Raw genomic sequence first — 27,942 nt, forward strand, 5'->3', positions numbered from 1 at the left:
GTGATTGAAGCTTTGCCTGTTTTTGATGCACAGGCAAAACTTTGATCGTACTATCACGGCCACCATCCTGACTCTTTGCAGCAGGAAGGAGAGTCTGCAGAGTATGGTAAATCATATAAAAATGACTTTATTGTACACAGTGTTGCAAAACTGTGTGTGGCAGAATGTCAAACACCAGATAACATGCAGGCCACTAAGCTAGTGTTTCTCAACCTCAGCAGCTTTAAGATGTGTGGACTTCAACTCCCAGAATTCCCCAGCCAGCATGCTGGGGGTTGAAGTCCACACATCTTAAAGCAGCTGAGGCTGAGAAACACGGCACTAGACTGTCATGTTCACTGTTTCAATGTGCACTGTACATTGTAACGTTTCACATGCCATGGTGCTGACACACGTTTCTGTTTGGGAGGGAGCTGCTGTGAAACCTTGTGCCAAGCTCTGTATCTATGTTCATTTCAATGGAATGTGTTTGGGTTATGTGCTCTGTTCAAGGACTTTTCCCGCGGACCATCAGAAGCCATTAGGAACACCTGGAATTGTGGGCTTGAGAAGATTCTACGGGGGGAGGGATCTCATTTGCACTGAGGGTTGTTAGTTTGCATTTGGCATGCTTTTATCATTCTCAGCTTTCTCTGTGATTCTGCACACTATTCTTTAATAAATCAGATATCTTTGTGATCCAGCTCATGAGTCTGATGGTGTTTTAGAATAGGCAACCATTACATAAAGCTGAGAATCACCAAAGTTGTACCGTTAGCTCCTACCAAGATTAGTTTCTTGTGAGGGAAAATAGTTAACGATGGCCGAGTCCAAGCTCATGACCGGGGGACTTGAGGAACCGACTGGCTTGATGCCCGAGTCAACGGTCAAGAGCAGAGAACTGAGCCTCACCCCAGAACCTTCAGGTTTCCAGCAGGATTCAAGTTCCAGCCCTGAGGTGGAGGAATCTGACAATGGGAGAGAACCAGAGCAAACGGCACCCAGCGAATCGCCCGCAGAGTTGATCACCTGGGATGAAATGGGAGAACCCCAGCCAGGGACGTCCCAGGCGTCCTGGAAGTATCGGTTCCTGCTGACCCCAAATGTAGAATCTACCACAGTATCAACAGGGAGACAGCCTAACACGCGAGGGAGGGAGGAATCTCAAACCCCTGAAAGGCTAAGAGTGGTGGAGGCCAAAATAGAATCGATGGAGTACATGTTAAGAAACTTGTCTCTATCATGTGGGGGGGGGAGGGGAGGCGCGAAGGAGATTCCAACTCCACGCAATCATCCCCCATCCCCCCACCCGGACCGCCGGCGGAGCGGGGCCGGAGACGGTGCCGGGATGAATCCCCACCCCGCAGAGTTCGACCGCCAGTGTCCCCACCCCAAGGAGGGAGAACTACTGTAACCTGGGGCCCAACCACTCAAGCAGCCACTGATTCAGCTCCAACAGGAGTAGGGGTGAAAGACTTTTCTGTCAAGTTTGATGGGGATCCAACCAAGTTATCTTTCTTTCTCACTAATGCTAAAAGTTACATGAGGCAGTTTGGAGCATATTTCCCTTCTGAAGAGGCTAAAATAACTGCCATTGCCACCAAGTTGAAGGGACGAGCAGCTGACTGGTATGTTCAATTAAGTGAGGCTGACTCCCCAGAGCTTGAGTATTTTGAGGACTTCCTGTGGGCGTTAAAGCTGCATTTTGAGGATCCTCTAGCCAAGGCAAGAGCTAAAAGGGCACTGAAGGATCTTACCCAGGGCCAACTGTCTGTAGCTGATTACGCCCTGGAGTTTAAGGCTTTAGCTGGGAAAATCCCCAACTGGTCTCAGTCAACCTTAATAGAACGGTTTAAAGAGGGACTCAACCGGGACGTCCTGCTGTGGGCGTTGTGTAGAGACGACCCAGAGACATTGTATGAATGGATCTGTCTGGCCGGCAAGGCTGAGCATGCCCAGCATACCTTCATGCAAACCAAACGACCTGAAAAACAACCAGCCACCATGAGGGGCCCCCGAAGTGCTGCTACTGCTGCCCGGCCAGGCTATAGAGCCTGGGATGAGGACAGAGATCGGCGCTACGCAAGGGGTCAGTGTCTCCGATGTGGAAAGGAAGGGCATCGAGCAGCTGATTGCCCAAAAGCCAAGGCTGGAGATCGAGCGGGCAAGCTGCCGGCCAAATTGCCCTCCCCTCGTAGCAGATGACAGCAGCCAAGGGGGCAGCCAATGCTGAGGAAGTATTCTTCTCAGGAGAGGCTGAAGATGACTCTAAGGAGCCGGCAGAAAACGCCAGCTACCTGCCATGAAGAGCGCCTGTGGGCAGGTGGAAGAGGATGGGCACGAAGATGCTATGGTGAGTGCTGACTGTCCCACTTTAGCAGTAAAAGTGAAATTGGGCTCCTGCACAAAGACTACAGAAGTCTGGGCTTTAGTTGACTCTGGGTGTTCCAGGTGTCTGATTCACCCTGATCTGGTTGCTGCTTTGGATCTGCCTACCTTCCCCCTCCAGCAGCCTTTGATCTTCACACAGTTGGATGGTTCAACAGCAGGGGGGGCGGCGGCAACCCATTTCACTGGAATTGTGGCAATGCAAATGGGCAGCCACCGTGAGACTTTAAAATTTATAGTGGCACCTGTTGGCAACCCCTTGGTAATTCTGGGGATTCCCTGGTTGACCTATCGAAGCCCACATATAAATTGGGAACACAGAACTCTGACTTTTAAGGATGAGTTTTACCAAGCCCCTACTGCGAAGAGATCTTCAAGTGCGGGGGTTGCAATTGCCATGCCACGCCCTAGTTTGGCACGTTTAGAATGCTTGCCCGATCGATACCAAGACTTTGCAGACGTCTTTGGGGAAATGGAAGCAGATCAGCTACCCCCCCATCGGAAAACTGATTGTGCAATAGAGTTGGTTCCCAATGCTCAATTGCCCAAGCCAAAAATTTATCCAATGACTCAGAAGGAGCTTGAGGCATTACAGGACTTTACTGACAAAAATCTGTCAAGGGGGTTTATTGAACCTGCAAATTCCCCAGTTGGGGCACCTGTGCTCTTCCGGGAAAAGAAAGATGGCATGCTTCAACTCTGTACAGACTATCGGGGGTTAAATTCCATCTCAATTTGCAACAAATACCCTCTGCCACTCATGAAGGACATGTTAGCTCACTTGTCTAAGGGCAAGATTTTCTCCAAGCTCAATCTTCGTGAAGCCTATTTCCACATCCGCATACAAGCTGGAGATGAGTGGAAAACCACTTTTAATTGTCCACTGGGTTCATTTCAGTACAAAGTCCTCCCTTTTGGGTTAGCAGGGGCACCCAGAGTCTTCATGCAATTGATTACTGAAGTATTACATGATCATTTGTTTAAAGAGGTCCTGGTTTATTTGGACGATGTGCTCATTTACACTGAATCTGAGGAGGAACACGAACGCCTTCTCAAACAGGTGTTAAGTAAGCTTAGAGATGCCAAGCTTTATGCCAAGCTTTCCAAATGTCAGTTTCACAAGACCCAGCTTGACTATCTAGGCTATAGGGTATCTGACAAGGGCATTGAAATGGACCCTGAAGAAATTCAGGCGATTTTAAGTTGGGAACGTCCCCGCACCCGGAGGCAATTGCAAAGTTTCCTAAGGTTCAGTAATTACTTTCGCCAATTTATCCAGGGGTTTGCTGAGATTGCTTTGCCCCTTACTGATTTACTCCATACCAAGGGTTTGGGGGAGACACGCAAAGTGAAAAACCCTGGGGCAGTGCTGAATTGGATGCCTGAATGCCAGGCAGCATTCAAGAAGTTAAAAACCCTCTTCACTGCTGAGCCTATTTTACAGCACCCCGATCCTGAATGCCCCTTTGTGGTCCAAGTTGATGCTTCTGACTCCTCAGTTGGGGCTATATTGTTACAGAGAGATTCTGAAAATCACTTGAAACCCTGCGCTTATTTGTCCAGAAAATTTTCTGAAACTGAACGCTGGTGGCATGTTTGGGAAAAAGAGGCTTTTGCTGTAAAAGCCGCTTTGGAAGCCTGGCATCACCTCCTGGAAGGCGCTAAATGCCTTTCAAGGTTTGGACCGATCACGGGAATTTGGAAGCCCTCCGCACCCCCCGGTGTCTCAGTCCTAAACAGATTTGCTGGGCTGTTTTTCAGTCGCTTTAACTTTCAATTAAAGTTTATTCCGGGAAAGAAAAACTTTCTGGCTGATGCTTTGTCACGTCTCCCCCAGGACTCTGAACACGTGGCAGATATAGTTGGGACTGTTCTCACTGAACCACAACTGGGCTTGGTTGCTGTCACTCAGAGCCAGACCTGTGCGCAGGCAACCCCGCCCCCAGCCCCAGCTGGGAAGCAGAAAATGCAAGTTCCTTGGCAGTTACAGAAGGATTTTCTCCAGGCGCTGAAATCTGACATTTGGTTGCTAGCTAATAGAGACAATGTTTCTTTTGAAAACGGTCTGGCGTGGGTGGAACACCGCCTTTATGTGCCTGAATTTTTAAGAGCTGATGTTTTGCAGCATTCCCATGATGATAAACTTGCTGGACACTTTGGTTTTGTCAAAACCTTGCATTTGGTTCGCCATCAATTTTGGTGGCCAACCTTAAGGCGTGATGTAAAAGACTATGTTGCTTCCTGTCCTGTTTGTGCCATGTCAAAGCGAAAAGGAGGAAAACCACAGGGGCTTCTACAGCCAGTGGCCAGCCCATCCTGTCCCTGGGATGAGATTTCTCTGGATTTTATCATAGACCTACCACCCAGTCAGAAAAAAATTGTCATCTGGGTTGTAAAGGATTTTTTCTCCAAGCAAGCCCATTTCATTCCATGTGCGTCCATCCCGTTGGCCCCACAATTGGCCCACCTGTTTCTCCACCACATCTACCATCTCCACGGTAGCCCCTCCCATTTGGTCAGCAACCACGGGACACAGTTCACTTCCCAGTTCTGGAAGTCATTTTTAAGATTGATTGGCACCAAACAAGCACTGTCCACGTCATCCCATCCTGAGACTGACGGATCTACTGAGAACTCCACCCTTGAACAATTCCTTAGAGCGTACATTAACTACCATCAGGACAATTGGGTGGACTTGCTGCCTTTTGCTGAAGCGGCTTACAACAATGCTGTCCATCAGAGTACCGGGCAAACCCCTTTTCACGTGGTTTCTGGTCATAACTTTGTTCCCATCCCTGAGCTGCCACAACCCACTCCCCAATCCTGTTCTGCCTCTGACTGGGCTGTTAAGCTTGCTGATTCCTGGCCGGTGATTCAACAGGCTTTGGCTGATGCCCAGGCTGCTTACAAGTTTCAAGCCGATAAACACCGGTCTGTGCAACACGATTTCAAGATTGGGGATCAAGTGTATCTATCTACCAAATTCATCAAGTCCCCACAACCCTCTAAAAAACTTGCTCCCAAGTTCATTGGTCCTTTCCCTATTGTTGGTCTTATCAATCCAGTTACTGTTAAGTTGGACCTGCCTCACAATTTGAAATGCTTGCACCCTGTTCTCCATTGCAGCCTGCTCAAGCCACCATTCTTCCTGCTGGCATCCCCAACCTCCACCTCCTGCTCTGATCATGATTGACGGCCAACAGCACTTTGAAGTCAAGGAGGTCGTTGATTCTCGCAAGCTTCAAGGCATCCTCCAGTATCTGATCCGCTGGAAACACTTTCCTCATCCTGAATGGGTGCCTGCTCGCCACGTTAATGCTCCTGATTTAGTTAACCATTTCCACTTGGCTTACCCTTTAAAGCCTGCCTCTTAGTGTTTTCTTTCTTTTGGGGGGCAGTATGTCATGTTCACTGTTTCAATGTGCAGTGTACATCGTAACGTTTCACATGCCATGGTGCTGACGCGCGTTTCTGTTTGGGAGGGAGCTGCTGTAAGTCCTTGTATCTATGTTCATTTCAATGGAATGTGTTTGGGTTATGTGCTCTGCTCAAGGACTTTTCCCACAGACCATCAGAAGCCATTAGGAGCACCTGGGATTGTGACCTGGGAAGATTCTACGGGGGGAGGGATTTCATTTGCACCGAGGGTTTTTAGTTTGAATTTGGCGCACTTTCATCATTCTCAGCTTTCTCTGTGATCCTGCATACTATTCTTTAATAAATCAGATATCTTTGTGATCCTGCTCATGAGTCTGATGGTGTTTTAGAATAGGCAACCGTTACATAGACTATCAGCAGATCAAATTTAATTTTTATCTTGTTTGTCTTAGCCTGATCTTAGATTATAAATGTGTATAAAGTGTGCTTTTGTGTGTGTACAGATAAAGTTGGTGTATCCTCTAATAAGTAATTTACTGTTTTTATATTATTGCTCAATATCGTTAAGCGTTTTTTTTCTGGCTGGCCTTTGGCTATAAAAATACATTTCAGATTAATCTGGTGATTTTGAGGAGGAACTGAGCCTTAAACTGGGAACTCTGTGGTTTTAATTCACCCAGGATTTTCACAACTGCTGAACCGCAGTGCCTTTAGGGGACAAGCTTCTACGGATGATTGTGTGCAGAAACGACACAAGTTTTTGTGTTGGATTTGGTTCTCTTTTTGATGGTCAGTTATTCAAGGAGTGGAAATGAAACTGAGACACTTGGGACACGTACTGAATGCCTCCCCTGAACTTTGGATAGAGCCCCAGAATCTCTATAAGAATTGCAGTTGATTACTAGTATTCCATTGGCTGAAAGGGAAAGCAACAAAGGACATGAGGCATTGTTGTATCAGCTGTAATTCAGTGCAGCGTAAAGGAAAAGTGAACAACATTGTAATTTTGGTTTTGCTCTTCTGCCTTCTGGCCCTTGACACACCACGCAAAGCCAAGTGTGATTCTCAGCCTGAAAAAGATTGTATCCCCCCTCCTCCAATTAAGTTTTGGCATTGTCTATATTTTAGCATTGTAGAAATACAGTGTTCTCCTGTTTATCCATTGTTTAGTGTAATAATAACAGTAACAATAATAATGAATAATTACTACGATATAATAATAATAATTATATATACCAAGGAAGGAGAGGGTGTTACAGAGAGATGGCACACCTTTTACGAAGCACAGTTTCTTCCACCATTGACAGCTGGGGCACCAGAATACTTTCTTCTTCTTTCATATGTCAAATCACAATCTCAGCAGCTTTTAGAAGTAGCTTTTCATTCTGTTAAGTTGGTACAGAACTGAGAGCAAATTGGGTCTAGGGGTTAAGCTGCTGGGCTAGGAATGGTTAAAAGTCACCAGGAGCCACACAAACACGAATCCTGTGCAAGCAGTCATTCATCAGAACATGCCTTCCTTCTGAACAAGCTTGTTTTGTTGTTGTTCTGGAGCCACACAAACACAAATCCTGTGCAAGCAGTCATTCATCAGAACATGCCTTCCTTCTGAACAAGCTTGTTTTGTTGTTGTTCTGGAGCCACACAAACACAAATCCTGTGCAAGCAGTCATTCATCAGAACATGCCTTCCTTCTGAACAAGCTTGTTTTGTTGTTGTTCTGGAGCCACACAAACACAAATCCTGTGCAAGCAGTCATTCATCAGAACATGCCTTCCTTCTGAACAAGCTTGTTTTGTTGTTGTTCTGGAGCTACACAAACACAAATCCTGTGCAAGCAGTCATTCATCAGAACATGCCTTCCTTCTGAACAAGCTTTTTTTTGTTGTTCTGGAGCCACACAAACACAAATCCTGTGCAAGCAGTCATTCATCAGAACATGCCTTCCTTCTGAACAAGCTTGTTTTGTTGTTGTTCTGGAGCCACACAAACACAAATCCTGTGCAAGCAGTCATTCATCAGAACATGCCTTCCTTCTGAACAAGCTTTTTTGTTGTTGTTCTTTAGCGATGCCATTGCATGGCCAACTCCAACTGGCTGCAGGACAGGGTCACCCTTCCTAGGAGGGAAAGAAACTTTTAAAAAATCCCACTTACCTTCACTTACAACTAGGAGCACAATTGCAGTCCGTTGTGCTGCAAAGAGGCCTGAGATGCTGAGGGGGGGAAAAAAAGCTAAGCTTTTTGCAGAAAATATTTGCTAGGGTTTCTTTCAGATGTAAGAGGAGAAAGAGATGGAAAAAATGTGCTGCCTTTTTAAAAACCAAACGTGTAGACAAGGAGACAATGCGATGCCTGGAAGCTTATCAATATCACCATTTATCAATATCATCAAAGGTAGCTTGGTGGCACAGCTTCAAATCTTTTCAGCACATTTCCAAACAAAACTCTACAACTGTGAGATGCAGGAAACTAAAGAGAAGCCTCCAAGGTTCTGGTTTATACAGCTGTCTGACCCCATTTTCAAAGGAAAAGTTTTTGACCCATCGTGGCACATATCTGTGCTTTTCATCCGAGTGGGGCTCTTGGGCAAACCTGGGGGAATCGGGTGAGCTGGATTCATCAGCTGAGTTAACACAACATGTTTAATTGGGGCAGCTGAAGCTCCCCTGAGCTGACAGTTCGGTGTGTTGGGGTAGAGCAGAAAATGGGTTAATTCCATAACCAGGTTCAATGGATTGTGCAAATGCAGTTGGACATCAATGATCTGATTGTCAACCCTTTCTAACACTAGAGCCTAATGGAAGAATGTTTCTAAGCCAGTCTGGAGGGAGGCCGTTCCATGGCCCCATCCAAACCCAGAAGCCCTCTTCCATTTCCCATCCCTATGGTGCATCCACCCATCTTCGCACTTCCCTTGTAAAAGAAGCCCCATGAAGCACTACCAGCAATTGGCTGATTAGGGTACCCAGCTGGAGAATTGGAAATCTTTGGTCTCTCCTTCTGTATGCACTTCATTGGAAGCATTTTGTTTTTCCTTTGCTCCTCCGTTAGGAAAACGCGGTGCCCCCAGCTGAGGAAGAAGATCCGCATCAATAATAAAATTCTTGCTATCGTGCTTATAATGTAAAATGTGAGATAGTAAAAAAGAAAAGGAGGAGGGCTGAGGAAAAAAATAAGCACTGGTGTTAATTCTTCATTACAAAGTTCCTATTCATGTGCTTTCATGCTCCCTCCAGTTGAGGAACCTTGAAGAAACTGCCCCTTCCTTCCTTCCTTCCTTCCTTCCTTCCTTCCTTCCTTCCTTCCTTCCTTCCTTCCTTCCTTCCTTCCTTCCTTCCTTAGTTCCTTCCTTGCTTGCTTGCTTGCTTGCTTGCTTCCTTCCTTCCTTGCTTCCTTGCTTCCTTGCTTCCTTGCTTCCTTGCTTCCTTGCTTGCTTGCTTGCTTGCTTGCTTGCTTCCTTCCTTGCTTGCTTGCTTGCTTGCTTGCTTGCTTGCTTGCTTGCTTGCTTCCTTCCTTCCTTCCTTCCTTCCACAGCAAGCTCCTTACAGCTCCTCCATCTCTGGATGATAGATGTGGCCAAGTGATGTGTTGCTACATAGATTTTATCACTGGGAGGTAGAAAATGGCATTCCCAGTGGTCCCATTGATCCTTGGTCTTCTGATCACAGGGGCCAGACTCGAGATGGGGAGGAGCTTTCCATCTGAACAAAAAATGAACTTGTTTAAATCTTCCCCTCTGAATCTGCCAACCCAGGACACAGGATCCCCCTCTGGCCCTTGTGCATCTCCCAGTTTTGCCATGCACAGTAGCAGTGGGAAAGGAACAGCCCTTTTTCCTCTGAGTTTTCCCACTTCGGTCTCCCTGTGGCGGTGTATGTATGTCCTTGGGTTGCCAACTGCCATGTTCCACTGAGGTCATTCTCCAATTTTGCAGATGGGGCCCAATGCCAAGGAACTGTTCAGGCTGCTTGAGGACTTCATTGACGTCATTGGCTTTCGCATGAAAGATTTCCAGGATTCCTATCAAGTGACTGATAATCTGGGTGAGTAGTTAGAGCAATCCATCTTGCCCTGTTTGCTTCTAAGTGGTAGGATCCAAACACTGGGGACAGCAGGCAGATCTGTTTCCCGCATCCAAAGAGGACTTAGAGAGGAAGGATTGATTTGCTTCTCAGATGCAGGGCAAGTTGAGGCCAAGCAAGAATGAGGTGTTTTTTTTTTAATCCAGTTTGTGTTTATGGGAAAAGAGATGCCGATGGAACTCCAGCTGATTTTATTTGTGCCTCTCCAGGTAGTTTACATTAAAAACATTAAATATAATAAAATATAATAATGTTGATGGCACAGAACACAGTGTTAAAACACACATAATAATATAATAATGGCTTGAAAGGATTTAACTGCCCCCGCACCCATGTGGGATTTCTACTAGCAAGATGAATAAAAACATATTGGTGCATACAAAAATGCAGAGCAGGGAAATGGCTATTAAAGTGCATATAAATGTTCTTCAACATTTTATGTATACATGAATGATTCTGGCTGATTCATCCATCCTTACTGATTATAAGTATCGGATGATCTCTGGCCAGTGCAATCCTTGATCAGAATGACTGTTGTTCCCGTTGCTTCAGCTATTCATTATGTACCTGGATAATTGGTGTCTGAATTTCTCTTTCTCTTTCTTTCTTTCTTTCTTTCTTTCTTTCTTTCTTTCTTTCTTTCTTTCTTTCTTTCTTTCTTTCCTTCCTTCCTTCCTTCCTTCCTTCCTTCCTTCTTTCCTTCTTTCTTTCTCTTCTCTCTTCACTCAAGTTGTCAGTATCCAGAAGCTGCCTGTCAAGTCAGCTAAAGCTATCACTTTCCCTATCAAAGGCTGGCGAGGAATGGTGGATTGGGCCCGCAATGCAGAAGACAAGGTCACCATATCCAAAAGTATCTTCTCCACAGGAGTCTCAGGTGAGACTAATTGGGGCAGGTGGGGTTTCCTGGTGGAATGCAATCCTTTTATGCTTTGGAAACTGTCAGCATTTCTTGTTACATCGTTTTGTTTCTGCTTATTTACTTATTAAGGAGAACTCACCCTTGGACCAGTTCACCAAACTGATCCAAGCACTTGGAGCACTCTTAGCTTTCTCTTCTTTCAATCAGTGTTTCTCAACCTCAGCAACTTTGATTCCCCATGCTGGCTGGGGAATTCTGGGAGTTGGAGTCCACACATCTTAAAGTTGCTAAGGCTGAGAAACACTAATGTAAATCAAAATAGCAAGTCGCCCAAACTTATGGCAAAGTATTTTCTTGAGCAGCTCAGTGCAACCCTTTTGGACCAAATGGAAGAGCAAAAATGTATTGTTAGTAATAGCTAGAAAGCAAGCAAGTGGATCATAGCACAAGGCAATCAGAGTTCTCACTGGAGGCAGAAATGACTAGGCTCAACTTATCCTATTCTGGACACATTATGCCAAGATCCAGCTCCCTTGAGAAGTCCATAATGCTGGGAAAAGTGGAAGGAAAGAGAAGAAGAGGCCAACCAGCAGCAAGGTGGATGGACTCCGTTACAGCAGTAATGGGTACACTGTTGGAAGTTCTGAAGAACCAGGTTGGGGCAGATTCTCCTGCAGAAAGTCTGTCTAGGGACCACTGCTATATTGACACTGACTTGATGGCACATAATCAATCAACCAATCAATCAAGTAGGTCTATTCTTAGGAAATCAGGAACACATTCTCGCAGGAAGAAGATCCAAAAGGTTTCCTGTCCTGCAGGGGCAGAGTTAATATCCAACTTCTTCTCGAATTACCTATAATCTTAAATAGGAAGGAAGCGCAGCCTTAGAAAGTTCTTCTCTATTCAAAATACGCATAGAAGGTCAGATCCTCAGCGGGGGTGCGGATGCTCGATTGCCCCTCTCTAGTGACTGCCCCTTCCACAGAAGTAATTGAGAGGAACAAAGTTATGGGTATCAGCTGAATGCTAATTGCCAATCTGAGAAATGGCTGGGATGGAAGAAATAAACGTGCTTACCTAGAATGGCATGCAAAATATTAAATGTAATTTAAGTTTGATTCTTCATTGCAGGTTTCTAGGTCAGTGGGCAGGTGGGAGAGGGGGAGGCAACCTGAACACATGTTGAAGCATGAGACAAAAGCAGAGGCAAACAATAATGCATCCAATAGGAGAAGCCACAAAAAAGGGGCAGGGAGGTGCATGTTGGCTGCCAGTGGCCAATCATGACTTCTACTCATACTCCAAGAGTAATCTAAGGATCCCTCTCTGAGCATATCGGACTGGTAATGCGTGTGACAGTCTGTCTGTGAGCATCACTTCCCCTTTTAGCAGTTTCTTACATAGTGCTGATTGATTGATTGATTACATTTGTATCGCCACCCGTCTCACATATGACACAATGTGAGATTGTGCTTGTCCTGCACAACTGTCTCTGTAGATAGCTGCTGATGAAACGCAGCCTACTGAACATGCTCAACAGCACTCATTTTCCACCACAGTCTTCCACCACAGTCATTCCCAAGTTCTATTTCTGAACAGTATTTATTCCCTGGGCTGCTGTCCCTGGATGGTGCAAGCTTAGCAGTCCTGCACAATGCAACCTAATCGTGCTAAAGCCAATATATTTTTAGAAAAAAATAAAATGGAAGAGGTGTTTAATTGGAGCAGTGGTGGTACAAAGGAAATAGATTATCGTATGCATGTAGGCTGGATGGTTTGGACTGCAAACTCAAAAGGGACTGAAGTACTCCCAGTTATAAAGGTTGCGTAGAGGCAGCTTTCTTGCTTCCCAAAACAACAGGAAGAAGTGACTCCAGATCAAATCGTATTAAAGCCAAAGCCAACAACTTTATCCTGAACAATTTGGTAGTTTTGTAGACTCCCAGTTGGACCTTAGATGACAGCTGTGCACAGAAGAACTGATTTATCGTTGACCCCTGACCCAGACTGGCCACCAAGTCAGTGGATGACAGGCAGTGCAAATTCAGTGCAAATTCAGATTCATCTGCCCTGTTCCCCTTTTCCTACAAGCATCATGTCTGGATGGGGGAGATGGTGTAGGAAATGTGAAGCGTGGGCTTTGCATTAAATCCACCTCTTCCTTTTGCCTTAGTTCTTGCTGTTGTGACTCTTTTGCTCCACTTCTACTCTTACCTGCTTGCTTCTGTTGCTTCTTCACAGAGACAGATGACTCTGCCGTCTTTGTGGTGGGGACGGTGCTTTATCGCAATTTGGCTGGGATCCTGGGCCTTCAGAGGTAAAGCGGATATGTGCGTCAATGAAGGTGGGGAGGGGTGTTGGAAGCAGATGTGTTTTGAGTGTCCTTGATGATAGCTGGCCATAATGACATTGATCTTACACATTGGACCTCCTGAACATAGTCTGGGCATGGGCTGTATTTAACAGGAGAATAAAGCCAGCTCTTGGGGTAGCTAAGTCAAGAATCAGATACTCCAGGGATTCCAGGGATTCTATTTGATTGTTTTAGGGTGTATTAACAAAATCTTGAAAGTCTGTCCAAATACTTCCTTACTCCTTTTTTAAGGACCACAACATCAAGGTGAGACTGTTATGAGTCTCTTTCTCATGCTTTCTACTTTCCCAGGCTGAGTAATCTTCTCAGGGACAAAGTTAAATTCTTCTACAAATAGATTTTTCCTCTCCCTTGAGTAGGCCAGGAGGGAATCCAGGCATCTGATTGATCAGCAAATCGGGCTCAACCAATGAGGATCACCAGAAAATAGGACAAATTAAAGATTGTGGCATCATGGGGGAGAATGCAAGGAAAAGTCAACTTGTGTGTGGTTGTTGCAAGCAAAACCAGTCCCATTCTTAGAAGAATTCAGAAGGAAATTGAAAATAAGACCGCCAGTGGAATCATGGTCTTCTCTAAATCTATGGTGAGGCTGCACATGGAAGACTGTATACAATTCTGTTATTGCAGAAATTGTGTTCATAGTTATACATAAAAAACAGGCAGAACATAAATTGTACCATTGTGGCCACCATGTTGATTTTTTTTTTACCATGCCCTGTAGTCAACCATGGCTGATGGTGGGAAGCAAAGAAAGATGGGTCTCACTCTTTTCTCCCCATTGGGGAGCTTTCTAAAGGTCTTTGGTTGACCGTTGAAGAATATTTAATTTATTGGGCCTTTGGCCTGGTCAAGAAGAGCTCATATTATCTTCTAAGCTAGCAGCATACCAGAATCGTTGGCAGCACTGGGTAAGATGGTGTGTTGACTACCTACTTCCCCACAGAATGTTCTCCCCATCAATGTTTTTCCTCTCTCTGGATGTGTTTTTACCACATTATCAGGAAATCAGCCCAAGAGGAGATCTCTGTGGGAAATTAGTGGGGGAAACTTCCACACGCATCCTTTGCTACTTCTCCATGGCAAATCAATCCCATACTTTGCCGCACCACAGTAGCTATTTAGCAATGACCTGCTGACTCAGATGTACTGAATCGATAGATCTGAAATGGCCTTCAGAGAGATCCGAAATCACATTCAGGTATATGGAGCTGGAAACCTTGCTCTTTCAGTAAGAGCGGGGAATAGATTGTGCATCATAAAAACCAATCCAGTGATCCCAAATACGTCTGCAGATTAAATCCAATAAAGCCACAGCTGCCACTAGTTTTGCAGACTTCCGTAGGAGATTATTGTGCATCGTGAGAATGAAGCAGAATCTTGGCTGAGGGTGTGAATCTTCAAAGTCCTTTGTCTGACCCCCACCACTAAGCCATTAATTACCTTGGTGTCCTCCTCTCAGCTGGAAAGCAGAGATGGATAAAAAGAATCACCACAGAGTAATTGTAAATTCCCTGTCTCCAATCAATAGGTGGAGTTGTTTATAGTCATGGGGATTTTACTTAGTAGTTCCTATTTTTCACCCTGCATGCTTAGTGAACTTACTGTACAGCTGATGGCCCAAAAGGGATGACAGAAGATAGCTTTATTTTCTTTGGCTAAAGAAGGATAAAGATGGCCAATGTTCTGGAGAAGCAAAAAGTAAATTAATCTTAGGGAGGAAGGCAGTGATGAAGTTGGACAATCATCAAGGGGATTTCAATGACAAGAATAGTTAAGCAATGGTCTTTCCAGTGTGGAAACTGGACTTTGGGAAAGAGTGAGAGAGAGTTACAGACCTTGAATTGTAGATTAGTAGATGGTCATTAAAAGTATCATGGACTGCAAGAAGAACCAGTTATTCAGTCCTGACCCAATCAAGGCTGTCTGTTCCCTTGAGGTGATGATCATCAAGCAGAAACTCATTTACTTTGGGCATGTGATGTGGGCACATGATGGACTGGGAAAAAGTCATTCTGCTTGGCAAAGTTGAGTGAGGTAGGAGCAGAAGAAAGTGGCCAAGGGTGGAGGGACAAAATGATATCCTGGCATGTCCCTGGATGAGCTACAGATTGTACTGGAGGCAAGTTGAGATGAAGAACATTTGACCATAAAAGCACAAGAGCCACATCCACCTGAGTGCCTCTACACTCACTAGCCCCTCTTTTTGGTCGAGATGTACGCTCAGCATGAACAAAAATTCTGAGTCACGGATTCGCAGGCTTCAACAAAGCTGTTTCCTCTGAACATTTATTTTTATATGGAATCGGCCTACAATTTTAATATCTTTCTTTGTTCACAGTATCTCTAGTTTACTTTGAAGGACAAATATCCTATCAAGGCAACCTGCAGCATTTAAATCAATAAGGAGGATGAAGATGATAGCAGCGTCCAAAGTTAATAGTCTCCAATTAAAATCTCCCTGAATATTCTCTCTCTCTCTCTCTCTCCCTCTCCCTCTCTCTCTCTTTAAATAACAAAATAGTGGAGATTTTGGCACTCAGCTCAGAAATTCAGAAAGATCTCTGAAATCCTTTTCATTATTGTTAAAAATAACTTAATGTATTTTTATTTTTATGATTATTTTTTTCCTCAACAACAGACTGAGCACTCATTGTACAACTTCACTTACTGATTTTTTTTCTTTCCTTTTTTAAAGGTCTTTTTTTCCTCTTTAAAAAATTATTTTTAAAAAATCTCCCTGAAAACCAGGCACAAAAATGTGATTTCAGGTTACTAATTATGATCTTTAAGGATTTCGTAAAAGCTAGCAGTGAGGGAACCTGAGAAATCCAGTTTATAAGGCATTTCCTAAATGTGAATCTCCATCTTTTTAACAGCCTCCAAGAGAGGGCCAGTGTGATGATCTTTAGTTTAATAATATGCATGTTCCTTATCTACTTTTGCCCAGCATGTGTATGCATGTTTTAAAAATCAGCAAGTTGAAGCACACAATTTGGGAAAGTGTAAATGGCACACTATAATAGTATTTTGATGCATATCATGTTTCAGTAAATGTAATACATTCCTTCCCCATTCTCATCTAGAACCTGAGATTAGCTGGGCTCTGAAGGCCATCTGTTCCCAAGTCATCCTGTCCATTCCTTAAGATGATCAGAGCAAGCTTTCATTTCCTGCTCTTTCCAGGTCCTGTTAGAACATAAGAACATTGTGTTCATGCCCAGAGTCACATGCAAGTGAGATGGGCGCCTATAAAAATGCAATCCATCAACCAATAAAAACATAAGCCATGCCCTGCTGGATCGGACCCTTGGTCTATTTCGTCCACAATGGCCAACCAACTGCACAAGGAAGCCCACGTCTCACAGCAGATGGCCTTCAAAGGCAGTCACACTTCCATCCAGGCTAATAGCCATTGTTCCCCAAGACTTCCATGAATTGGTCCAACCCTTGTTTGCAGCCAGCCAAGCTGGTAGCCAGCACCACAATGTTGTAAGATGAGCTCAGTGACATGTGGGGATGTGACTTTTCTTTGTGGGGATTCTCGTTGTGTAGATAGCCTTCTGCTAGAACTACCAGAAACCTATCTGGTATCATTTAGTTAGCTGAGTGTAGACTGTTATGTTGAAGTGTTTGGTTGACCACACCGTAATATTTTCCAGCATTTGCATGTATTCACACATGCAGGGCATCTGACTGATTCCTCATTATTTGTAATTTGTTTGGTTTCAAAATGGGTTTTAATGCAGATTAACTGACTTCTGTCCATTATGTGGAAAAGGAAGATATAATTTGTTTGATGGAATCACTCAGAGGACTACTTTTCTTTGAATACTCTTCCTTCTTTCATTGTTTATGTACTGTTCTTCCCTTCTCTCTAGGAATACCACTGTACTGAATTCACACATCATCTCCGTGACTGTGAAACCAGAACCCCGGTCACTCCTTGCCCTGATGGAAATTGAATTCTCCCATTTGTATAATGTAAGTCATTCCTGCCTTGTAACTACTCAGAAGGGAATGACCCTGGGTGGGAAGGACACTCAAAACCAAAACTCTTTTTCTCTCAAATGAAAATTTTGCTGATCAGAAAGAAGGAAGGTCATGATCATACAATCATGAAATCTTGTTATCGCATGATTTCCATGCTGAGTCTAGAAGGAAATGTGGATGAATTTTCAGAGGCTGAATTTGTGGGAGGAAATAAACCTAGCGGATGGCAAGTTTTGTTTTGAGTTTACAACAATGAGGCAAAGAAAAGATTGGGAGAAAATGGAATTTGGAGATCCATCCATGATTGACACGGAGGTCTCTATGTGTATGAAAATGAAAGTGGAGGGTGCTGTTGTCCAGCCTAAATGGCAGAGTTATCATCTCAGCTGGTTGGTCAAAATACATCTAGGGAAAGAGGAGAAGAACAAAAATGAAATAATAAATACCCAAAATTTTCAAAGGCTACTTGGTCACATGTCACCTATCAAAACAAGGTTGTAGAGATTGATGGAATCTGTTCAAAAGGGAATGACTAGTTTTGTACCAACCTGATAGGGAATTCTCTTCTTTTAGATCTATGCATTCTAAATCCGTTCATTGGCTGGTCCTGATGGAATTGACAAATAAATTGGCCCTAAGACTTATCTCCTCTTCACATCCTAAAGTTCTTATGGCAAAGTTATTGCTGAACTACAGTCCTCTAACTCATTCTGTCTCTGTATCCTCTGACTATTAGCCATCCTAATGGCTAATCCTAACACCTTGCAAGTGTTCAAGGAGAAGCTTTGCAAAGAAAGGGTGCCTATCACCTCTCCGCATCACTGATCCTCTTTTTAAGCCAGCCTTACTGTTGGGTAGTTTCACATTAGGATGTTACTTATTTGGGATGCTTTTAATTTGGATTTTGGATGCTCTGGTCAAATGAAAAACACATGTCTTATGGACTCCAGTCCTCCACAAAAGTGGTTGGCAGACTGTAACTTCCTCCTGCTTTTTAAAATTATTATCCGGGAAAGGAAAATGGAAAATCTGCAGCAGGTGCTCACTTGGGTTCAGCACCACCACAGAGAATTCTGGGAAGGCTGAACCAAGTTGTTCCCTTTCTTCCCATGTTTTATGCCAACATGGCCTCAGGTGGGATAGGGTGGGGTGGGGGCACTGAAAAGGGAAAAAAGGAGCACTGAAGGGGGTTCATAAGAAAGTCCCATGGGGGCAGGGGGCATTGTCTCTGTGCCAGCATCAGAAAGAGGGGCCTTAACCTTCAGCCAAGGCTGATGGGGAGATGAAAACAAAGACCCTCATATTAGAGAGAACATCCACAGACTTGTCTTGGAAGCACTGAAGACAATGTCCCTCACCCCCATGGGACTTTCTTATGAGCTCTCTTCAGTGCTCCTTTTTTTCTTTTTAGTGCCCCCACCCCACCCCAGGCCATGTTGGGATAAAACGTGGGAAGAAAGGAACAACTTGGTTCAGACTTCCCAGCTCTCTCTATGGTGGTGCTGAAGCCAAGTGAGCACCTGCTGCAGACTTTCCATTTTCCTTTCCTGGATAATATTTTTTAAAAAGCAGGAGGAAGTCACAGTCTCTCAACCACCTTTGTGGAAGCCTGGAGTCCATAAACATGTCTGTTTTTCATTTGACCAGAGCATCCAAGATTGTCTGTCCCCAATCTTGAAAGGACTCATAACTGTGTTTCCCTTGGCGTAGAAGCCAACAGATCCCACCCTGGCATTTGAATTTAGTCAGAAGCAGATGTCAAAATGTAGTTTTTTTTAAGGCAAGTTGGATGGAATACACACACCCACATCAACAAACATGGATTAAGGGAATGCATCATTTCTCATTGGTGTGAGCATCTCTCTGTGAATTGCACACTAATTTTTTTTCTCCTTTTCTCTCTCCAATCAGGGAACTACAAATCAGACCTGCATTGTCTGGGATGAAGCTGATGTGTAAGTCAAGTGGGTTTAATTGCTTGTTTTTGCTTGACAAAGAAAAAAAAGCACAAATGTATTTGCTGGGGTGACTGGACTATTCCATCTAGAGCTGTATTTGGAGGAAGTGAAAGCTGGTTATATGTGGTCTTTACAGTCCTGTTCATTTACCACTGGGTTTGAGTGGTGGTCTTTTCCCCTTTACTTTTGTCTGTAGGTGTTTTGGGTTAGAAGTCTTTGCAAAAAAAAAAAATCCTATTGAAGCATTCCTCAAGATTTTGGAGTGCAAAATTACTTAGAAAAAATAAATATATTACACATCAGCAAAGCTTCCAGGATCATTAACTAAGTACTATAATGTATAAAAGAAATAGCAATAAATGGATACACATCTCTGTAACTAAATCTGCTATTATTTAGCAGGGTCTGGGAAACACTTTACAAGTAGACCTCGCTTAACAACCATTCATTTAGTGATGTTTCAGACTTACGATGGTGCTAAAATCCAACTTGTGGCTGGTCCTCACACTTACGACTGTCGCAGCATCCCTGCAGTCATGTGATCATCACAATTTGGGCACTCGGCAACTGGGTCACACTTATGACTGTCGCAGCATCCCTTGGTCACATGATCGCCATTTTCGACTTTCCTGGTCAGCTTCTCAAGCAAAATCAATGGGGGACTGCATGATTCTCTTAACGACCACGTGGTTTGCTTAATGCCCGTGGTGATTCGCTTAACAACCACTGCAAAAAAGATCATAAAATCAGGTTGGATTCACTTAGCAACCAAAGTTCAGGTCCCAATAGTGGTCATTAAGCAAGGACTGCCTGTATGCCAAAACATGGTGAGGCTTTTCGTCACGAACGTAGCTCAGAAAAAAAGTTCAATGGCTCTGAGGCTATCTTCTTTTGGAGAGTGGGGGAAGGACTATGTATTGAGCTTAGCTTCCAGATTGGCCCATCTTCATAACCCCTTTTAAAACTTATGCACAGCTAGATGTCAGGAAGAGTTATCCCTAAAACTACAGATTCTGTGCCACTGATTTCATAAGTGGAATGCGACATGTTTGATTTCTTTATTTTATCTGTATGTGCTCTTCTGCATTTAGATAGATCAGTGTTTCTCAAGCTTGGCAACTTTAAGATGTGTGGACTTCAGCTCCCAGAATTCCCCAGACAGCATGGCTGTCTGGGGAATTCTGGGAGCTGAAGTCCACACATCTTAAAGTTGCCAAGCTTGAGAAACACTGAGATAGATACTTAAGCTGTATGGTTCTAATGGCTTTTTTGATTTAAGAAATCCAGTCTGCCTGGATAGCTGGTACTCCTCTCTCACGTCCCACTGCTTACACTTGAGTTGGATTAGTCAAAGGAGCCGTGGGATCGCAATGGGAACAGCTTGTGTGATTGATGAGCTTTGCTGGTGTTGGTGGCACGGAAGGCTGCAGCTGTGAATGGTCTGAGTTAAGCTCTGCATTTCCCAGAGTCCTTGAGAGAAGTAATTTTCAACTGTATTACAATGCCCCTTGAGCTGGTCTTGTGATGGTCTCCATCCCCTTCCCTAGTCCTCTGCTAAAATGTGTCTCTACTTGCATAAATATTTAGGAAGGCTTTTCTTCTTCTTTCTGGGGAATTATGAAGGTGAATGTGTGTGGGGCAGTTGGTAACACAGATTCTTCTTTAAGGTTAAGATTTGTTTGACCTATCCAGAAGCAGTGTTGCATGGAGGTTCATAAAGAAGGCCTTTGTGACACCTCCAATGTTATTTGCTCTTTTTACTTATCCAGAGAGTAAGTAGACTTGGAAACAAATGCAGGCTCACAGCTTTTAATGTCCACTGGCTGAACTCAAGGACTCATACCCACACGTGAGGAGGAGAGGACACACAAATACACAAATGGCCACTCAAAATCTTTGTGGCTGAGTAAGGTTGAATTCCAGAACTGAGGTGAAATGCCCTTCAGCCATGGTGTCTCTTTCCACAGGATGTCTTCAAAGGAGTACTGTTCCCACCCACTTTTATAAGAGTCTAAACGGAAATCCTGCAGATCCGCTCCGAATTGTTATAGACGTACTGGGTTGTATATATCTTATGCTCTGACTTGGGCTAAGATAGCAAAGTCTGTGCATAAGTGCAGAAGAGAATCAATGTGGTGCAGAGGTTAAAGTGTTGACTTGGAAGAGGCTGACTTAGGTTCAAGTCTCTACTTGACCACAGGAATCACTGGGTAGCCTTGCACCAATCTCTGTCTCTCTCTAAGCCCAAGCTCCTTTATACGGTTGCTGCTTTGGGCATAACACCTGGGGAGAGATCCCATGGAAATTGCCTTGATTTCCAAGGAAAAGCAAGTTATAAATTCAATAAATAATAGGATCAGTCTGAAAGCTCATGGCCAGCACTGGATCCCTCTAACTATCCTCCTCTTCCATAGCTGCCTCTCACACTGATGTTGTGAAAATAATTTCAACTACATCATAGCTTCCAATATAATGTGCTCACATTTTGTAGAATCTTAGTTTCTGGTGATCTAGGGGGGAGATGGGCAGTGGCAAAATTTGATGAATAAATAAATAAATAATCAAGTTGGAAAGGGACATGAGGGAAGAGGTAAGTTCCATGGGGATTAAATGTCTGCCAAATCCCATTTATGAACACAAGTGTTTTTTTTAAAAAAATGGGAGGGGGAGAATAAAAGAGAAATGAATGAGGCACTAAAAGAACAGAAGAACTGCAGACAGATGGGACAGATGCACAGAAGCTAGCAGGGATTCAAGTCAGACAAATAGATCAAGAGTTGAAGAAAGAAGGATAAAAAGGTTGGATTTGGGGAAGGTAGAGGATTATGGACAAAAAGGTGGAGCAGAAAACATCAACAAAATAAATCTGAGATGCTTGCTGTCTTTCTCTGTCTCTTATCATCCACGTGAACCTGCCTGAATGAATTCTAACAGAAAAGTGAGACAGAAAAATCAGAGTAGCGCTCAGCCAAGTGATCTCATAGGCAGAGTTTACCAAGGTTATAAAACTCATTGGCCAACTCTTCGCGTCAGTATCAGAAAGCCTGACATTCAGTGTCCTCCTCTCCTGCCTTATCCATAAATAGAAGGAAACCTGAAAAGGTGTTGGAGACTCAGCAAAGCCAGGCAGTGTATTTGAATCTCCCAAATTGTCTTTAAATCTGATTGGGAAAGTGATTGAAAGGCACCTGGTTTGATTCAATACCTCAAACCAAATCAAAGATTTGATTGAAGGTTTGATTCAAAGGGGTGATTGGATGGGACCTCCTTCAAACCAGCAATGTCCATGAGGGTGATGTGTCAGACCAGTCAGTCTGCAAATAGCTGTGCTGCGTCGCTGCAATGCAGACCCCACCGCTTTGCTTCATAGGTCCTGGTGTTGCAAGCATGTCCCCAAAGGGGTGGAGCTTGTAGTGCAACACTGCTATTGTGTATTGGATGAAAGCTGAAGATGCTGAGGACAGGGCATCCCTGGGGAGGTTGCTGGGGATCAAAAAGATTGCAGACAGGACCATGCAGTCAAAACCCCACCCCTGTCCAGGATTAAAGAAGCCCAGTTGTGAAGGTTTTCACTCAAGGATTGCCTTCACGCAACATGGTTAACTTACTTGCTGAGTTTGTCCTGTTCTGGGCTTGCACAATACACACACTCTCACACACACACAAAACACTAACCAAGGTTGATGGTCACAAGCTTTGCCTGTGGGAATGAAGGCAACTGCTAGGGCTGGGATGTTTTTCAACTGGTCTGGCGGAGCCTGCAGCGCGAGCCAGCCACTAAGTCAGTTTTGCAAAGCAAACTGAAGCAACGGTGGGGACTCTGGATGGATGGGAGAGAGAATAGGGTGGGGACTCTGGATGTAAGCCGAGTCTGCCTGTCCCTATTTTCTCCTCCCTAAACCTCAGACAGAAGGAAGACATCTCCCTCCCCCCACAGTTTCTCTTTTTCATGCTCCAAAGAGCTCACAATGCCAGGGAAGAGCTGGCTGGCCTGGGCAATTCCATGCGCCAACATGGCCTATGCTTTGATGGAGCCAGTTGCTCCATGCCAGGGAGGAGGAGATAGCTTTCAATTCCCACATCTCTGCTTTGGCCCCCATCTACCTTTCTCACCCCCGCTGCTCCTTCTTCCAAGGAGACTCTGCCTCTCTGTGTGTGTGTGCGTGTACACACGCCTTCCCGAGTCCATTGAGAAACATCCCATTTTCCAACTCACAGTTGGCTCCCGTTGTGTCCCAGCAAAAGGGGCCTCATTATGGGTTTCTATGCTAACCAGTCACATGAGTCTGTTAAATGCTCAGCCCTGAAAGTTTAATCAGCTCTTCTGGGAGGGGGGAAGAGAGTTATGAAGAGTAAGAACAAGAAAGGGCGATGGGAAAGCAAGACGGGCATTCCTGTAATTAAACTGGAGGCGGCCACCGATCTTGAACCCCCAGTGAGACATCCGCCACACAGCAAGGGGCCAAGGATTGAGAAGGAGACCATCACACACCCTGAACAGGATTCAGTTCAGAAAGTTGGTATAATATTATCAGTACCTCTGTCCTCCTGCCCTGGGATTGAAAGGGTGTATGGAGAAGCTACAAGCCAAGATTTGTGGTTGACAGGACAGATAAAGTGTTCTTTAGGGCTTGAATGGATGCTTTTGGGGAATGGACATCAGGGCAAAAGGGAACAGCCCCTTGGAGTTGGCTTGATCCATTTATTGTTGGGAGTAGGACCAGTGGTAACTGCAAGGAGGAGGTTGTTTACAGATCAGGGTAAATGAGACTTTGAGCTAAACAAGCTAGGTTAGGGTTGCCAGGCATGGTTCTCCCTACATAAAAAGAATGTGGTGGTGGTGGGGAAGCAGAATTAATTTGCTCGATATGCCTGCACAAAATCTATGTTGTGTGATATCCATGTGCACTGAGGGCTAGGCGACGCTCTTGATTCCACTGTGGTCAGATTTCTCATTTTCCCACCTGCAAATTCTGCTTTCGCCTTATTTCGATTCCAGTCTAGGCATTCAACCTTGGTCCTCTCCCAAATCTGCACAGGTATTTATCTTTGTGCGTATCTTTACACACTCTTCCTATTGCTTATACCAGCCTTTCTCAACCTTTTGACCCTGGAGGAACCCTTGAAATATTTTTCAGGCCTCAGGGAACCCCTGCACATTCAGGCTCCAATATAAGCCAGAAGTTACAAAATTATTATTTTCGTTTCCTGTGTAGGCCTGTCTATATGCATTCACAGTGTTCTTAAACTAAAAATAAGAATGAAACTTACCTCTTTAATGTGAAGTTGCCTGAATTTGAAATAATTTTTAAAATAAACCATGATCTCCCAGGGAACCCCGAGTGACCTCTCGAGGAACCCTAGAGTTCCACGGAACCCTGGTTGAGAAACCCTAACTTATACATCAGGTGCATTCTTATACATTTTGCCCAGGGCCCCACCTGTTTGCCCAGGGTCCCACCCATCATTTCCCTTTCTCTGGTACAAACGTGTCCATGTGCATGGTGAGCTGCCTCTTGACATTGTGCAACCTGTGGCTGTCACTGGGCAGGTCCAGCTTCCAGGGGCCTGCAATCAAAGAGTTCATCAAACATTTCAGATGCATCTGCCTCTAGGTTTAACTATTAGCAGAGAATTCCTTCCCTAGCTCAAAGTCTGCATATTACTTTTTCTGCCATCCCCATCCCTCCCTCAACTCTTGGGCAGCAGGCTCTTGGCCAAAGTGCATGGTCAAGAAGTCGTTGACTTCCACTCCATGGCCCATGTTGAAATTCTTCCCTGTCGAGGGCCAAATGGGGTGGCTCTTCCTTTCACCTATTAGAAAACAAGCTTGTCCCTGGCATAAACTAATTCCTGAACTTACTCCTGCTCTGTGCAGCTTGCTTGAAATGTGCTAAGAATAGCTAATGCACCAGGGGTCATTTTTGGTGTGACTGATTCAGCTCAACAGAGTCTTTAAGCAGAAACCCAAAGCGAGAAGTGGCACTGTTTGTACTCTGGCATCTCATCTAACTTGACTTACAGGCTTAAGTAGAAGAGAATCAGCACACAAGATGATCCAGTGGCCAGAATTCGGAAATTAGCCCAGTGCTTCTTGTGAAGTTATCTTTGCCTTAAATTTTAATGCTATTTTTGAGAATCAGTATTTTGAGAATCAGTATTGACTCAGGGAGATGAACTTCCATTTTATGTTTTATTGCATTTAATAAACAAGGCAACTATATTTCAGATTTTACTTCCTGTCTTTAGTTTCAAGGGGAATCCTTTGTTCTTGCATGTGTCCTAAAACATGCATGCATGCATACATACATACATGCAACCACAGGTAAAGATGGCGGGGAACAGAGATTTGGTTCCATTAAGGTTTAGCAGACAGTGAGGTAGATTTCAGGGGTGTCTGCAGGGTGTGGTTGAAAAAGTCAAGATGGTTGCTGGGATGGTGTGTTCAAAGCTCCACCTGTTGTTCTTTTTTATGTCAGTTGCAACTACCATCTTAACGTTTTGACTACACCCTGCAGACACCCCTGGTAGATTTGCTTGGTTCTGCCAAAATGCTGGTGTGGCAAGTCAGTCTGAAATAATTCAGGCCAGTAGAGCGATAGAGGATTTTGTTCTTTTCCATATATTGGACTTCCCGGAATGGAAGACCCCAGCTCCACAAGGAGGTTGTTGCTGACATCCAGCTCCAACAGTTCAGATGGAGTAGGAAATAATCAGGAGATGGGAACTGTAGTTCAGCAACTTCTGAAAGGACATGGATTGCTTCGCAGTGGACTCGCTACTAAAACAAGGATATTCCCCACACTGCATTGAGTGTATTAGATTAATGTGTACATTGAGGTAAGAATTATCTATAATCTTTTGGAGGAGAAAAAAGGATACTCCTCATCTCCACTACTTCTTCTCATCAAAAACCTTACAACTATGAGGAGCAGTGAAATGAACCCGTCATATTTAGCCTACAGAAAAGATGAGCGAGGGGAGATATAATAGCAATTTTCAAATATCTGAAGGATTGGCACACAAAAAGAAGGAATGGACATATTCTCCCTTGCCCCAGAGGACAGGATCAGGACCAGTGAGTTAAAGCTACAAGAGCTTCAGGCTAGGTGACATCGGGTGGAACTCCATGGGATAGGCCACCAAGTGAGATGGTGTGTTCTCCTTTGCTAGAGGTCTCCAAAGTGAGGCTAGATGATCATCTGTCAGAGATGCTGCAGCAGAGCCTGCATATAAAGGTCTGGACTAGATCGCCTCTAAGGTCCCTTCAAACTCCAAAACTCTATGATTTTCCACCCCTTCCAAGAATATATCCTTCCCTAGTTCTTTCCCATAAGCAACACAAAGAAGAACCCTGATGGGAGAAGAGACAAATGAGATTTGTCCATTTCTTCTAATCTTGTGTCTCTCCAAAATGCTAACCTAGGAGCAAACTCAAGATGAAGGAAGACCACATGGGAAAGGTAGTTTCCTGAGAGCCCCAAGGTGGAGCAGATCATTGGGAGATTAATGTTCACCTCTCTTTTAAACAGAGATTTCATGAGTCCTCAAACTTAAGATCCCATCACGGACTTGGAGGTATTTCCCAGCAACCCCAGCAAACCACAACCCACTTCTGATGCATACCTTTAAAGATAAGGATGCTCTTGAGTTAAGCTTGAGTACTTGTGACTGCATGGATGCAACTATGCAGTTCTTTTTCACAACAACACTGAAATGGATTTCCCCTGTTTTCCAGGATGGTTCTTGGACTTCCCAGTCTAGCCCACCAACTTGGAATTTTCTGGAGGTCTCCCTGGCCAAGCTTGCTTAGCTTCCAAGCCCAAGCAAGGTCACTAAGATCATGTATAATCATCTTTACTCTGAATGTTAACATCTCTTATCCACTAGATGGCAGCACATGGCTGATCTGGTGAAACTAGGAAGGTAAGCAGTCAGATCATGTCAGCACATGGATGGGAAACCATCAGGAAATCTCATGGCTGTGGGCTAGACTGCAAAATTAAAGCAAAAAACAAAGCAAAGCAAAACAAAACAAAGATGGCCCTGCTGCCACAAAAACTATGTGGAAATAATAGTATTTTTATTAATATTTTTATTAAAAATTATCGTTACAAAGATAAAAACTAATACAAACCAAAGAAATAAAAGAAATAAAGAAAAATTAGAAACTTCAGAAAAGAAAAAAAGAGAAAAGAGAAAAGAAAGAAAAAATAAGAATATAGTAAAAAAATAAAAAATATATAAAGAATTGACTTCCACCTTCATCCCAAGTATAAACAATTTTAGTAATTAATCACCTCCTCTTAAAATAGAACAAATGGTTTCTTCTTCCCATATCCCATCTCTTATCTATAAACAAATCCATAAAGCCTTGTCATTTTAGTTCTGATGTCAGCAAAAGTCCATTAAGGGCTACCAGAGATAACAATATATCTATTTTAACCTTGATCAAATAAACCAACTTTATGTTCCTTCCTTTTACTTCTAACAATCTTGATCTTTAGTCCCTTCAAATAATGTCTTAGAATTTGATGTCTTTTCATTTTTTCTTTGTCCTTTCTCACAAAATTCTTCAAAGCTTTAACAAACCTCTTTTGTAAATCTAATATAGGAAGATTATCCAGGTCACTCTCTTGGTTTGTTATTTGTATATCCCTTTTAATTATTAAGACATCAGCCAGTTTCTTTTGTATGTCCAGTGTAACGTCTTTTTCCGTCTCATTCTTGTAGCCTGTCCTTTTGACATCCACTTTCAACTCAGTCTCAATCTTGTCAGGTAGAACCTGTTCCTCTTCCATAACTTCTTTTAAACCCAGTCTATCTAGAGAGGCAGACACTCTTAAAATTAACTTCTGGGTCCATTATTTAAAAATATCCTTCCATATGTTGAATGTTAAAATATTTTGCTTTATTTTGTATTGTT

General features: G+C 43.8%; 1 protein-coding gene across 1 annotated transcript in view; it reads left to right on the forward strand.

Annotated features, from left to right (window-relative positions):
- Positions 1–27,942, forward strand: part of ADGRB1 (adhesion G protein-coupled receptor B1) — a 236,052-nt gene that overhangs the window by 106,194 nt on the left and 101,916 nt on the right. Inside the window, exons 12-16 of the mRNA XM_063299720.1 lie at positions 9,682–9,790; positions 10,560–10,703; positions 12,933–13,008; positions 16,947–17,049; positions 18,970–19,013. Of these exons, the coding sequence (XP_063155790.1) occupies positions 9,682–9,790; positions 10,560–10,703; positions 12,933–13,008; positions 16,947–17,049; positions 18,970–19,013 (476 nt within the window). The remainder of the gene's footprint in view (positions 1–9,681; positions 9,791–10,559; positions 10,704–12,932; positions 13,009–16,946; positions 17,050–18,969; positions 19,014–27,942) is intronic.

The sequence above is a fragment of the Candoia aspera genome, chromosome 3 (genome assembly GCF_035149785.1).
Source record: "Candoia aspera isolate rCanAsp1 chromosome 3, rCanAsp1.hap2, whole genome shotgun sequence".
NCBI lineage: Eukaryota > Metazoa > Chordata > Lepidosauria > Squamata > Boidae > Candoia > Candoia aspera.